The 15260-nt window shown below is 43.5% G+C and overlaps 1 protein-coding gene across 1 annotated transcript in view; it reads left to right on the forward strand.

Annotated features, from left to right (window-relative positions):
* cds1 (CDP-diacylglycerol synthase (phosphatidate cytidylyltransferase) 1) overlaps positions 1 to 14663 on the forward strand; it is a 60799-nt gene extending 46136 nt beyond the window's left edge. Inside the window, exons 3-11 of the mRNA XM_056278673.1 lie at positions 420 to 559; positions 4119 to 4177; positions 5740 to 5822; positions 6521 to 6608; positions 8120 to 8188; positions 8835 to 8987; positions 9173 to 9292; positions 9701 to 9804; positions 13370 to 14663. Of these exons, the coding sequence (XP_056134648.1) occupies positions 420 to 559; positions 4119 to 4177; positions 5740 to 5822; positions 6521 to 6608; positions 8120 to 8188; positions 8835 to 8987; positions 9173 to 9292; positions 9701 to 9804; positions 13370 to 13505 (952 nt within the window). The 3' untranslated portion in view covers positions 13506 to 14663. The remainder of the gene's footprint in view (positions 1 to 419; positions 560 to 4118; positions 4178 to 5739; positions 5823 to 6520; positions 6609 to 8119; positions 8189 to 8834; positions 8988 to 9172; positions 9293 to 9700; positions 9805 to 13369) is intronic.
* The last annotated feature ends 597 nt before the right edge of the window (positions 14664 to 15260 follow it).

A 15260-nucleotide genomic window follows, 5' to 3' on the forward strand; every position in this document is an offset into this window, starting at 1 on the left:
ATTCATGAGAATGAATATTTTGTTTGATCCACCTTTTTTTTTGTTATTGTCGTTCGTCTGTGATTTTTTTTTTGTATTGTATATTTCCTATTATAATGAATCAAACATATCAATATGTTGCATTAATGAGCATGTATACGAAAAGACAGAACAGGTCACAAAGATGTGTGGAGGATGTAGTTGAGTTGCTCTCATGTACAGCGAAAGTAGTACTGATTAAAATATGAGTATTTCTGTTGCAGGAAAATACACTACCAACATCAAACCCTTAGTGCAGACCAGGGAAGGCATGCTGGTTAACACACACACACACACACACACACACACACACACACACACACACACACACACACACACACACACTCACACACACGAGTCAAACAGAAACACAAATTGCCTGTGTATCCTTCTCCCCCCAGGTATTTCCTGATTTGCGTCAACTACTTCTTTTATGGTGAAACGGTGGCAGATTACTTTGGGGCCCTGGTGCAGAGGGAGGAGCCACTACAGTTCCTTGCTCGATACCACCGTTTCATCTCCTTCACTCTGTACCTGGCAGGTAGGTCTGAACCCCACAAGACTATACGGAGTGTAAAGTCTAACAAAGAACACCTTGCCTACATAACACTCCACAATATTTTTGTTTTGTTTTCTTTTTTCAGCAAGGGTTGAGTCAGGTTGTAATACAAATTAGGAAACTGAGAGGAAAACAGCATTTCACCTGAGAAGAGAAAAAGTGGGTCAAGTCTTGAATGTCACGTATCATTTTATCCTCATTGGGCCTTTATTTTGAAAGACAGTTTTAAGTCTTAGTTTTTAAATGGAACGTCTCCCATATTTTGCAGCAATGGAGTCATCCACAATAGTACTTTTCTTTCAAGTCAAACACAACTGCAAGGGCGTCCGGGTAGCGTAGCGATCTATTCCGTTGCCTACCAACACGGGGATTGCTGATTCGAATCCCCATGTTACCTCCGGCTTGGGTTGGGCGTCCCTACAGACACAACTGGCCGTGTCTGCGGGTGGGAAGCCGGATGTGGGTATGTGTCCTGGTCGCTGCACTAGCGCCTCCTCTGGTCGGTCGGGGCACCTGTTCGGGGTGGGGGGTGTGTGTGGGACTGGGGAATAGCGTGATCCTCCCATGCGCTACGTTTCTCTGGTGAAACTCCTCACTGTCAGGTGAAAATAAGCGTCTGGTGACTCCATGTTTCGGAGGAGGCATGTGGTAGTCTGCAGCCCTCCCCCGGATCGGAAGAGGGGGTGGAGCAGCGACTGGGACGACTCAGAAGAGTGGGGTAATTGGCCGGATACAACTGGGGGAGAAAAGGGGGGCAAAAAGCCACAAAAAAAAGAGATATAAATGCAAGCTGTCACAGAATGGAGTTATTGACAAATGATAAAGGTGTTGCTTTGTTAAACTGGGGATACAGGTGAGTGAAACCAAAGATGAGTGTGATTTTTAAGTTTTCATAGTGATTGACTCACATGTAAACCTAGGAACAACGCAACAAGGAAGTCTCCTACTGATGGAGTAGTCTCCGACTGATGCAGTAGTCTCCTTTTCTCCTTATCAAATTTAAAATGGTGCCAAGATACAGCCTGCATGCTGAAGGACTGCTGTAACTACATCGTTCAGTCCTCATGACACCTGGCATGTAAAAGGCGTATTAAAATGCATCCTGGCCAATCGCATAACATCCACTTTGCACTGTGAAAATCCTGTTGTAAGTGTACCCAGGTGACACTTGACATGGATTGTAATCTGATTTCTCAGACCAGCAAAGGTGGTCTAAGAAGCCACGTGGCATCAGCTGTACTCCTCCCAGGCGGGTAAAAAGCGGGGTAGTTTCAGGAAGAGGAATTTTGTGCTGGAGGAACACAATCAGTTTTCTATCAAGCTACAGGAGATGTGTTTCGGTGCCATGTGTAAAAACAGTGTTGGCAGCGGTGGGTTTGATACTCTTGTCCACGGGGGCGCAGATGACACAAGAGTTCAACCAAGTGTGTGCAGCTTCAGATTTCCCTATGTTGGGGAATTTTACATGTTTTTTGTCTGACAAGCCCTTAGCTGGATACACACAAGACCACCAGCTCTGTATGAAACAGTTTTATTGAAGGAACCAACATATGTGATGAATATTGTTGATTTAGTATTAAATTATATCAGTAATCACACTTTTTGTGGAGAGATAAAAGTAAGAAGAGCAAAGTAAAAATAGTCACTTAATTGAGGTAATTCTGTTGAATTAAACATAGTTATTTTTTGGGGGGGGGATCCCCCCCCTTTTTTCTTCCCAATTGTATCCAGCCAATTACCCCACTCTTCTGAGCAGTCCCGGTCGCTGCTCCACCCCCCCCTGCCGATCCGGGGAGGGCTGCAGATTACCACATGCCTCCTCTGATACATGCGGAGTCGCCAGCCGCTTCTTTTCACCTGACAGTGAGGAGTTTCGCCAGGCGGGCGTAGCGCGTTGGAGGATCACGCTGGTCCCTGCAGTTCCCCCTGAACAGGCGCCCCAACCGACCAGAGGAGGCGCTATTGCAGCGACTAGGACACATAACCACATCTGGCTTGCTACCCGCAGACATGGCCAATTGTGTCTGTAGGGACGCCCGACCAAGCAAGGGGCAACACGAGGACTCGAACCGGCGATCCCCATGTTGGTAGGCAACGGAATTGACCGCTATGCTACCCGGACACCCCCAAATGTTGTTAAATTTCAGTTGAGCCACTCTCTTCATTTTGTGACCCACTGACTTAAATACTGGTTGGGCTGTTGCAGAGCATTTTTCTCTCTGGTGTTCCTGTCAGCTGTGTGGTTTCCCTACATCTTTTCTCTGGCTCCCCACAGTCCTCATGTCCTACTACAGACACACATAGAGGCCACATGCCTCACATACGCATCACATTTCCCAAGCACTAGTAATGCTATTTTAACGGTCTTATGTGACAGACCCGAGGACGATCCTTTAGTAAGCAGACGGCTGAACAGTATCACGAATGCTCCTGGCAGAAAATATTGTCGCTGATATTTAAACATTTTAAGACTTTTCAATGATGATAAAGTTGGCCATTTTTGGTCAAATTACTGATTTTCTAAAAAAAAGAAAACAATACCACATATTTAGTCAGTTGTGAATTTGTTTTGCCTCTATCACATTACTTGTAACGCTACGACTGCAGAGTATATTTATTATTTTCAAATTACTCTTATGTCTAATGGTCGTCTTTATGTTGAGTTTGGAGTTTGGTTTGAGCATTGCTCAAGGGCTGGAACAGTTGCTCACTTCCGCAGATTTTGAATAATTTCTAATTGTGAAAAAAATTAATAATTAAATGATGATGATGATGATGATGATAATAACCATTATAGTTATCAAACCAGAATTGAACATTAATGATTGGATTAACATTTGCAGTCACAGATGTGGTTTTAGCAGCTACTTTCCAACCACTTTGTTGGTGATTCAGACGCCACATGGGAATGTCGGATACCGGTTATGGCTTTTCTTATGCTAGTTAGAGAGTCTGCACCAAGGATGTGAACGCACCTCTTCCTGGGTTTTGCTGACATGTTGTCCTTGAGTTGACCCTGTCCAGCCAAGCAAACGTCAGCTTCTCTTTAAAAGCCCCCAGTGATGTGCCAGAGCGAGACACTGTCTTCCGGAACAGTCCATATTAATGGCTTCCCGGAGGGTCCCCCACCCTCCAACCCCCATCACACACCCCCCCACTGCTCTGTAACTCAATGCGACACTGCAGCCCCATGCTCACATTTCCCTCTGCACAAATCCATATGTCTGATTTCAAAACCAATGACACATATGAGTGACTATCCTGGGAAGTGTTGAGAAATGTCGAAAGATGACATGAACTTTTCTTTGGGATTTTTCCAGCATTTTTTTTCAACAATGTTCCCATTGCTCTTCACAGTTAAAGCTGTTTTCACAATGATAAATTTTCACCCTAAAATGCTGATATTTGTCTAGTCACTACTACCAGTTTATAATAACTGATGTCAGTGATATTTGTTTTCAATGTATTTCATATTAATCTTTTCCCTGCAAGCTGAGAGCAAATAAACAAACCTGACCGCATGTTGTCTGCTCTTTCACAGGTTTCTGCATGTTTGTACTGAGTTTAGTGAAGAAACATTATCGCCTGCAGTTTTACATGGTGTGTATCAGCCCAAGTAACCGCTGACCTTCCCCCTCTCCCAGCACTAATTGTCCCACCAACCCCCACCCCATCCCCACCCCTTTATTTTTTTACTGCTGTCATACTTCTGTGTCCTTCACTCTGAGCTGATTATGAAAAACTATGACGTTCCTACGGAAAGATGTAGCCACTGCAGAATTCCCACGTCTTACTCCACAACTCCATGGGCGGCACGGTGGCGCGGTGGTTTAGCGCGGTCGCCTCACAGCAAGAAGGTCCTGGGTTTGAGCCCCGGGGTAGTCCAACCTTGGGGGGTCGTCCTGGGACGTCCTCTGTGTGGAGTTTGCATCTTCTCCCCGTGTCTGTGGTGGGTTTTCTCCGGGTGCTCCGGTTTCCCCCACCATCAAAAAACACATGCATGTTAGGGCTAATACTCCTGTCTGTGCCCCTGACCAAGGCATGGCAAGACGAGCTGGAGTTGGTCCCTGGGCGCTGCATAGCGGCTGCCCGCTGCTCCTAGCTACACAGCTAGGATGGGTTAAATGCAGAGTGTTAATTTCCCTACGGTAATCATTAAAGTAATCAAAATAAAAAAAATGAGTGCCACACGACTACTGAACTGGCTTCCTCTCCAGGGGGAAGTGTTTGGGGGGGGGGGCATGTTCGCTTTCTTTACAGTCACCCCAATAGTCTCTTAACTAGCAATTTAGAGAGACTGGACATTACTGTTAATACCTACCAACTGGGCTCTACTGTATAACAGCAGAGCAACAGAGATGCAGAATAAAGGCATGATGGAAATCTTCTCCAATGGCTACATCTGTACTTCACACACATTACTATCTTTCATGACATGGACGACACAACAGCCTACCTGGGTCAGTTTTTACCCGAATTAAGACAGGCTTGCAAGACTGGGGTCCTAATTGAGCAAGCGTCCCCCTAGTTATGTCAGACTCATTTTGCTGAAGAAGGGTTTCAAGGAAAAAAACCTGAATCATGGAATTCTCAGGTGTCTTTTAACATAATACCTGCCAACTTTCAAACACATTTATCCAAAGCAGCTTACTTAAAATTAGTTCATGCAGCGTTATTGGGGGAATGGGTAAGACGAGAACCTGTTATCCCCTGAGTGTCATTGCTGTGCTCTTCCAACTGAGTTCCAGGATCTTTTCCCCTTGTCTAAATTTTTAGAAGCGATCAGAATTTGGTTGTGTTTGGTCACAAATCTTATAGTGTCACTTGGTGAAAAAAGGCCCAGTCTCATCTCGACTGCAACCATTTCTCTTCAGTTTCATCATGTTTCTGTTTATATTTCTCTTGTTTGAATGTGGCAAATCAATCTGTGGTACTTGTGCCTGTAAAAACGTCACAAAGCTTTCCGTGCCAGCCTGCTATGCGGTGTAACATTTGCATTGAGCCAGGGGGGAGGAGTGTTTTCGCCCCATCCTGCATGAGACGTTACAGCCATGTATCTGCATGTACAGCCCCACTGTCTCCGACTTGAGCCAGTTGTTGTGTGCAGGTCCAACTACATTCCAGTGCAGTGACTCCGTGGTGTTTTGTGTTTGTCATTCCAGTTTGCCTGGACCCATGTGACCCTGTTGATTGTGGTAACTCAGTCCCACCTAGTGATTCAGAACCTGTTTGAAGGAATGATCTGGTAAGCGAGACACAGTCAAAAGATTTTGAGGGTGCTGCTTCGTGCCTCTGCTAGCTATCCCTGACGCTGCTGCACTTGGCTTTCCATCGATGCTGTGTTCGATTGCTGGGAACCTCTTCCTGGGGCATTTTAAGAATGGGAAGCGCTGCAGAATCCTCAAGAAGAGTTGATTTTAAAATACGACGTAGCATATGTAGGGAATTCTCACTCATCTCTTAACATTTTTTGCAACATAATATTGCCAATAAGTATTGATCAAATTATTATGCCAACATGCTTGTGGTATCGTGCCACGTTCATCTCAAATTTTGCTAGTCTTTTTCACTTACATACACAATAATACTCTTAGAATAGAACAGGATTTGGAAATCATGGTTGGCTACTTGCCAAAGAAGCTAGCAAAGTAAACAAGCTTACCAGGCACTGTCATAATTTAGTGGTTTTTGGCTGATGATTGGCCTCTCACCACCATTATTGTTGTTGAAATGCGTCACTCCTGTTATCACCTCCTAACACAATTGAAATGTGTCACTCCTGTTATCACCTCCTAACACAACTGAAATGTGTCACTCCTGTTATCCTAACACAACTGAAATGTGTCACTCCTGTTATCACCTCCTAACACTATTAAACTGTGTCTTTCACCTGGTCATTTAATTGAAAATAACTCTGGCCTAATTGAACACTTTTGTTTCCAGGTTTATTGTCCCCATCTCCATAGTGATTTGCAATGACATCATGGCGTACCTGTTCGGCTTCTTCTTTGGACGAACTCCATTGATAAAGGCAAGCTAAGTCGTATGTTCCGCACTAGATTTATAGTTGCACTTACTTTGGGGACCAGGTGCCCCAGCGGTTGGCGAGTCCATCATTCTAGCAGAGGACCCCGGTACAATCCCCGCCTTGTTAGCGAGCATGCGCACTGCTGAAGTGTCCTTGAGAAAGATACCAATTCCCTACCAGCTCTAGAGGTCCTGCTGTCTGGTTGTATTGGTGCTCTGACAGCATCACTTCCTTTTTTGGAAAATATTTAGTCTCCCTCCAAGTACATTTCTGAATGCTGAGATGAACTCTTCACTTTGGTGTTGAGGCCACTTCAGAGTTTGAACCCAGAAAGAGGACTGTGTTAGAAAGGGATTTGATTGTAAAGTCAAACTTAAAACGTTGACTATGAATATTTTGGCTATAAAGAAGAGCAGTCATACGTCTTTCCACAGGAAAGTAAAATTACCTGGTTGGCCAACGAAGTAAACATGTTAACCTGTCACACTCATCCATAGACTTAAATGGTTTTCCCAGCAGCATAAACTTAAACTTAAATAAACAAATGGGTGGTTTTCCATTTTTTTGTTTTGATAATAGAAAATGAGGGCAGCATGGTGGCGCAGTGGTTTGCGCAATTGCCTCACAGCAAGAAGGTCCTGAGTTCGAACCCCGGGGTTGTCCAACCTTGGGGGTCGTCCCGGGTCGTCCTCTGTGTGGAGTTTGCATGTTCTCCCCGTGTCTGCGTGGGTTTCCTCCGGGTGCTCCGGTTTCCCCCCACAGTCAAAAGACATGTAGGTCAGGTGATTCGGCCGTACTAAATTGTCCCTAGGTGTGAATGTGTGTGTCGGCCCTGTGATGGCCTGTCCAGGGTGTCTCCCCGCCTGTCGCCCAATGACTGCTGGGATAGGCTCCAGCATCCCTGCGATCCTAAGTAGTATAAGAGGTTTGGATAATGGATGGATAAACTAAAATACATCAATAATGCCCTGAGAATAAAAGGAAAACAAATAATTTGTAAGAATCCCAAAATGTCAGAGTACAGTAGTGAAGTTTCTAGAGATGTTTTTTTTTTACTCCAAGGCTCAGGGTAGATATGAGAGAGGAAGACTTGATTCAACACACAGATGGAGCCATAGTAGAAGCCTGTCTTATAAACACATATCTGCTTTACCACTGCTTCCCTTTGGCTCCATCCACATGATCAGTTGTTTAAAAGGGGGGAAAAAATCAGATTTTACTCTTTTTCTGGGTCCTCCTGAAGTTTTTATGCCATGCACTGGTAACCGGTCAGTTTAGAAACTAAAATTCTGCATAATGTTTTTGAGAGCACTGTCTGGCAAAAATGAAGACCAGGTTTTCTTCAATTGCTGCCATTGTGCAACCATCCAAATACGACCTGTGTGACCAATATAAACTGAGAAGAGGAGAAAGAGACGTTTATATTTTGTGCCACAAATGTGGGTGAGGAGAAACCCTGCTTCACCCTTGTGTCAAAGACAGCCTCTGTGTGTGTTTCCAAACCCCCCACACAGCTCTCTCCCAAGAAGACCTGGGAAGGCTTCATTGGAGGTTTCTTTTCCACCGTGGTCTTTGGCTTCATCGTAAGTACGCTCCCTTTCCCAGACAGCATCCCCCCCACCGTAGTTTCCAAAATTAGCCCCTAACTCAGTTGTAGTGATTCAGTGATGTGTAGACCAGGAGAGGAAAAAGAAAACTGGTTCGTTCCAGCAGTAAAACCCACCGGCTCATTTTAATTTCAACAAGGTTTTTTTCGGTAAGATTTGGAAGCTGTAAATCATGGCTGGGTTGTCCGTCCGAGTGGTTTGCAAAGGTGACGGATTTTACCGACCACAGTCAAAGTTTATTTATTTAGCTGGTGACGGGAGATAATCTTCCCCCCTATTTTTACCCACTTTGTGATTACGGTGCAAAAAAGTGCCGTTCACATGATCTTTTTATACAGACACAATGGCACCCCCAACCCCAATCCCTGTCATTCCCCATCAATACACGATCAATACTAATCTATGCTGCACCCTAGCCAAACAAGGTCATTCAACCTTAGAACACACACACACACACACCCTATGTTTAGATATAAATGCTTGCCCCTTTTTGTCTTCTTTAATTTTCTTCATGTAAAACAAATTGCAGTAAATTGTGATTGATTGATTGATTGATTGATTGACTTATTGATTGACTGACTGATTAGTTTATCCTCCCTGTTGTGTTGTGTTTTGACATCAGCTGGCCTACCTGCTATCTCAGTTCCAGTACTTTGTGTGTCCTGTGGGATACAACAGTGAATCCAACAGGTTTACCGTCGAATGTGAGCCCACCGAGATCTTTGTGATGCAGGAGTACACCCTCCCCACTGTGGTCCAGAATGTTGTGAGATGGGTACGGCTCGGTTTCATTCTGTTACTGCTTTCTTCGATTTGAAGGACAATTTATAGAGTATAGAAAATAAATATTTAAATAAAAAATTGCTCCAGGCAGGAATTTTAAGCAGGTAAGAATTATTGTAAAAGGTCCCCCTGTGTTGATCTGCTCCCTCCATGTTGTTTTTCTGCCCTCTCTGTTAGAAAACAGTCAACCTGTACCCCTTCCAGATCCACAGTATCTTCCTGTCGGCCTTTGCCTCTCTCATCGGACCCTTTGGAGGCTTCTTCGCAAGTGGCTTTAAGAGAGCCTTCAAGATTAAAGTAAGCAAATTCTGTATTTTGGTCTTGTTCATTCATTCATTCATCCATTCATTCATTCATTCATTCATTCTCTCTCGCTCTCCACCAGTGGCTCTGTCTTTGTCTCTCTGGCCCCTGTCTTGCTCTTGCAAAGTCTGTGTCTCACTCTCTTGTTCTCTTTCAGCATATTTTAACCAGTCAGGTTTTTATCTTGCCCTCTATCCATCTCTTTCCCTCCATAGACCATTAGTACAGTGGTTTCTGGATTCTGATTGGAATAAATACCATTTCAAACTTCAGGGAAAATTGGGTTTTTGGAATGACTGTCTCTTTTAAACCCACTGAAATCGCCCAGTGATTGTGTCACGTGTCCTGCAGCCAGCAACAACTATCTTCTCTTGTTTTGACAAACTCATTCATGGTCTGCAGGACTTTGCGAACACCATCCCTGGTCATGGAGGCATCATGGACCGCTTCGATTGCCAGTACCTGATGGCTACCTTCACACATGTCTACATAGCAAGCTTTATCAGGTGAGTTGGTGTGGGAAGTTGTGAGGTTTAACACGTCAGCAAAAACACAGCACTTTTTTTTAAGACCAACAAAGATCTGCAGAATACAAAGCAATCTTGGACAAAAACCTCTGACAAATAAAGAATAATACTATTCTACCATAATAACAGAAAAAGCAATGACGTTGGTTAACTTAGATTCTAAAAAGGTTTTGCCAGGATAATCTAAGTTCCTTAATTTTTTTTTCATCTGTGAAACAGGTGGAAGAAAATGTTTTGTAACATAAAAAAAAAGTTTTGCCGGAATAATTTTTCAGTTTTTTTCTTTCGTTTTAATTTGTGAAAACCGGTAAAACAAAAGTTTTGGTATGTGTTTTTTTTTTTTGTTGGTCAGGATAATTTTTTCAGTGTTTGTTGTTGTAATACTCATTTCGGCCACAAGAGGCTGAAGTGCACCACTACCCCATGTTCTAAATAGCCCGGTGAGCACCAATCGGGATTTCAACGTTGACTTCTAGATGAAAACTGGATGATATTCGGTCTGTACGTCTACAGACGTAATTTCAACTCATTTAATGTTTCATATAAACCATCATAGATATGGAACTATATCAGCTGTGTGCTGCCAACAAGAAGCTTCCAGAACATCGTAATGGGAGCAGTTCTATACATTAATGTAAAATAACTAATAAAGAAATTAAAACTCACCTGGAAGAAAACATGGATGTTTTTAGTCCTCCCAGTGAACGTTTTTCTCTTGAAAAGACTTTGCTATAGTGACACTTTTGCAATAGGTACATTTTTATTTTTATACAATAAATTATACTAGTGTCTTAGATTACTCTGTAAAAACAAAAAAGTGTGTACACATTGGAATCGAACCCGGGTTGCCCATGGGAAAAGGCTTGGACTTATGGGCTGAGATATTTTCCTGGTGTAAGTGACTCTCCATGAAGGGGTTATAGCCTAGTCAAGCATTTTATATGAAGGCACGCCCTGGCCCGAACAAACGCTCATATATCAATTAATTAATTAATTTCTGATAATGAGCTGTGCAAATAAAATAAACTTACTATTAGTTATCTGAGTGAGCGTAACAATAAAAAATGACCAATCCATCTTATAGTTAAACAGAGCAAGAAACTAAATTTCCCTTTCCAATGCTCGCAGAAGGGGAGCATCTTAAAATTCATCTCTTTGATTATTTTAGAAGTCATTCTGGGGAGTTGTTTTTCGCCACCTCTGAAATATCAGAATCAGAATACTTTATTCATCCCCAAGGGGAAATTGGATATATATCAATATATCAAAATATATCAGCATTTAACTCATGGCTGGTTTACATCCAGGCTGGCAGACAATATTAACAATAAAATTCATTTTACTTACAGAGCACCTCTCCAAACAGCTGTTACAAAGTGCTTCACAAAAAGAGACACGGTTATGAAGTACATCAGTTAAATGATAAATGAACATATGGTCAGTTATAAGATGGGAATGATCTGTGGTTAATTCCATTATTTGCATTAACGGAGAACTTGAGGAAGTGTGCACCATATAGAATCGGAATACTTTATTCATCCCCGAGGGGAAACTGAGTTCTATTACAGACACTCACGCTCTAATAACTAAAAACTAACAAGATACAAACAGAAATAAAAGATAAATAAGAAATAGAAATAAGAACAAAATGTATCAACAAGCATGGTGCACATAACACCCTATCTATACTGCACTACCGCAGCACACAACAAGCAGCACAAACAAAACCCGACAGGGCCAGTCCAATGACTATTAACTCAGAGTGTCTGATGGTCTGAGTCTGGGGAGGAGTTGTAAAGTTTGATGGCCACAGGCAGGAATGACCTCCTGTGGCACTCTGTGGTGCTTTTCAGCAGAATGAGTCTATTACTAAAAGTGCTCCTGTGCCCAACCAGCATGTCATGGAGTGGGTGGGAGACATTGTCCATGATGGCACGTAATTTCAACAGCGTCCTCCTCTCAGAAATATAGGGGATGTAGACACTCCACTTTACAAGACAGTGTTGTGTGAACTGGGTGTATTCCAGAGTTTGAATTTCCTCTCTTTCTGGACCGGAAAACCCATTGTTTCCCTTATCTCAGGGTTAACAAACTCGTGACTTGTCACTAAACCCGCGTTCTGGAGTACACCCCTGGATTTCTACTTGAAGGCTGCTCAGCTGGTCAGATGCACAGTGACAGCCCAGCACGGCAGTGGTTTTCAAACTGGGTCACAGGATTGTGCACAATAAACACATTTTTACCGTGTTAAAATAAAGAAAACGTTTAGTTTCATACATTTCAAGTCAATGCAAAGATTTAACTGTATTCCAAAATATCATTAAGTTGTTGATTCATGTTGACATGCCTCGTCTGTGGCACGGTGGCCCAGTGGTTAGTGCGGTCGCCTCACAGCAAAGAAGGTCCTGGGTTCAAGACCCGGGGTCGTCCAACCTTGGGGGTCGTCCCGTGTCGTCCTCTGTGTTTACGTTTTCCCCGTGTCTGTGTGGGTTTCCTCCGGGTGCTCTGGTTTCCTCCCACAGTCCAAAGACATGTAGGTCAGGTGAATTGGCCGTACTAAATTGTCCCAAGGTATGAGTGTGTGTGTGTGTGTGTGTGTGTGTGTGTGTGTGTCAGCCCTGTGGTGGACTGGCGGCCTGTCCACGGTGTCTCCCCACCTGCCGCCCAATGACTGCTGGGATAGGCTCCAGCATCCCTGTGACCCTGAGAGCAGGATAAGGGGTTTGGATAACGGATGGATGGATGCGTCGTCTGTTTTAATGTTGACATCGCTCATAGGTCGTGACTGAACACTGAAAACAGGAATACTGCAGTGATGAACAACAAAGAGAGGATGGTTAATTTTCTCGCTTTTTGCATAAAATATTTGTTGGGTCCCAGGCTGAAAAGCGTCTCCATGGAGTCACAGCATGAAAAGTTTGAGAGCCCCTGCTGTACAGAACAGTAACAATACATCATAGTAACACTAGTTGCCGGCAATGAAACACAAGGTCTGTGAGCGTAAACATAAAATAAAGGTAAACTAGGTTTATACAAATAAGGGAAAGGTATAAAAGCATAATAAAGTAAAGTTGACTTAAAAAAGAGCAAAGTGTATGAAAGAGAGAAAATCAGCCAACTTTAAGTTAGGATACAAGTGTGTAAGTATTAAGTCAAGTCAAGTCGAACTTTATTTGTACAGCACATTTCATACACAGGGCAACACAATGTGCTTTACAAAAATGACAATACAAATGCCACTTAATCTTACAAGTGCAAATACAGAAAATAAATATGCATACCAACAGGTGTTAGTGCAGAATATACAAATATCAAAATATACAAAACACACACACACACACACACCAAAAACGTAGCTGTAGACTGTTTTAAAAAGTAAGGTTTTTAACCTGCTTTTAAATGTGTCCAGCATGGGGGCCTCTCTCAGGTCCTCAGGTAGGGCGTTCCATCTACCTGGGGCGTAAATACAAAATGCGGCGTCCCCTGCTCTGCACCTGCCATGAGGTATCTACATGATCTGTATTGTCTACTTGTTGTGTTGCAGAGGACCCAATCCCAGCAAGGTGCTCCAGCAGCTGCTGGTTCTGCAGCCGGAGCAGCAGCTCAGCATCTTCCACACCCTGCACTCCCACCTGAGAGAGAGGGGCATGCTGCCCCCTGCTGGCGCCCATGCAGAATGACGTGCCCGCAGCGCGACAGGGTGATGTGGTTTGTGTGCGCGCGTGTGTGTGTGTGTGTGTACAGTTAGAAACCAGAGCTTGTGTCTATGTCGATGTTGAGTGTAAGAACACATGCGCAGTTGCATGATGTGTGATCCCCAGGCCCTTGTTGGAGCCTCTGTCGTCACCTAACCCTGGATCTTCATCCGATTTTCAGCCAACTATTTACTGTGACCCACGTCCTGAGGGAACTCTACTGACTATGTGAAATTGCTGTGTAAAAAAAAAAAAAAAAAAATCTATCCAAAGTACGAAGAAACAACGGTTTAAAAAAGTGACGTTTGCAGACATTATTGCTTTTCCTGGGGACCTGCACATGAACCAGCCCAACTTGCATAGCACAAGCTAGAGGGCGGCACCCATCCTACAGACTTCAAGGCTGCGCTTAAGGAAACGTCTTTCTTGGCGAAAGGGAGACCCTCAGCTGCACCCCCCCCCCCCGGTAGGATGGACTGTGAACGCACGCTTTCCCCGTGGATGGCAAACATGGCACTGATCGCAGCTGACGCAGAAGGAAAGATGATGCAGCGTTTTTACCGGTTCACAACCGGGTTTGTAGCATTGGGAATCTGGACTGGAGCAACCGTAAAAAGACTGCTGTGAGATTTTCTTGTAGGTGGGTGGGGTTGGGGGGGGTGTTAAAATAACAAACTTTATACACTGTTTTGTAGGCTACGCTCTACCCACTGGTCTTAACCATCAGCATAAGAAAATATGAAGCATGCACTTAGGTCCTGTCTTGGGCTGAGAACAGCCTCCTTTACTCCTCCGTGTGACCTAGGATAGCTTTTACTTTTTTAAACGTTATCTAAGTGACTCACACTCGACTGTCGGCATGGATAGTGATCACTGTTAAAGCAGAAACTGAACAGAGGCACACGCCAGTTAGAGCTCTACAGTGCACGTGTGTGTTTCTGTGATACGTTTTACTGTACATAAATATAATATTTAGCTGAACAAACAACTAACGTGTTTAAAAAAAGCTACCTACGTAACCTGTCGGACAGGAAAGACACAAGCTATGAGAAATGAGATGCAAAAAAAAAAATGGGACGATACTTATTTTTAGACTTTAGCATGAACAAATAGCGTGGGGTTTTATTAGACAAGGGCGGCAGACTGGGTCGTGGTCACTGCTACTGAGGGTTTGCAGTGGGTGATTTTTTTTTTCTTTTACTTGGGAGAGAGATGTGAAAATGACACTGCTTCCTCGAGCCACGTAACCAGTGATTTTAGTTTGCACTACACTTGGAAGGGGTTGGGCGCACAAGACCACTCCACAACGGCTCCGATATTTTTGGATCCATCGTTTGATGAACTGTTCAAGAACACAACAGAGAAGCAACGTTTTAGACTTTGTTGTACACAAAAATCACTGAAGGTTGTAAAGTTGATTTGGAAGTAGTTTACATCATAGTGACTTGTTGTTGCGGTGCGAGATACATTATAGATTTGTGTGTACATAGACTCTATATAGATATAAATGAGCAGATGTTCTGGAAAGTGGTTTCATCTCCTAGCAATATTTTAATCTTATGCAATTGGTACATTTTAATCTTTAAAGACACAGGTTAGATTTCTGTGTTTCTCTGAATTGAATAATCTGTGGTTTAAGAGGCATTTCTAGTGATTCATGTGTGAAACCGTCAGATGAACTAGACCTCCGGTTCACAACACCAGTCCTCGGGACCCCCCCAAGCTCTGCAGCTTTTCATG

This window comes from Lampris incognitus, chromosome 1 (assembly GCF_029633865.1).
Source record: "Lampris incognitus isolate fLamInc1 chromosome 1, fLamInc1.hap2, whole genome shotgun sequence".
Classification (NCBI taxonomy): domain Eukaryota; kingdom Metazoa; phylum Chordata; class Actinopteri; order Lampriformes; family Lampridae; genus Lampris; species Lampris incognitus.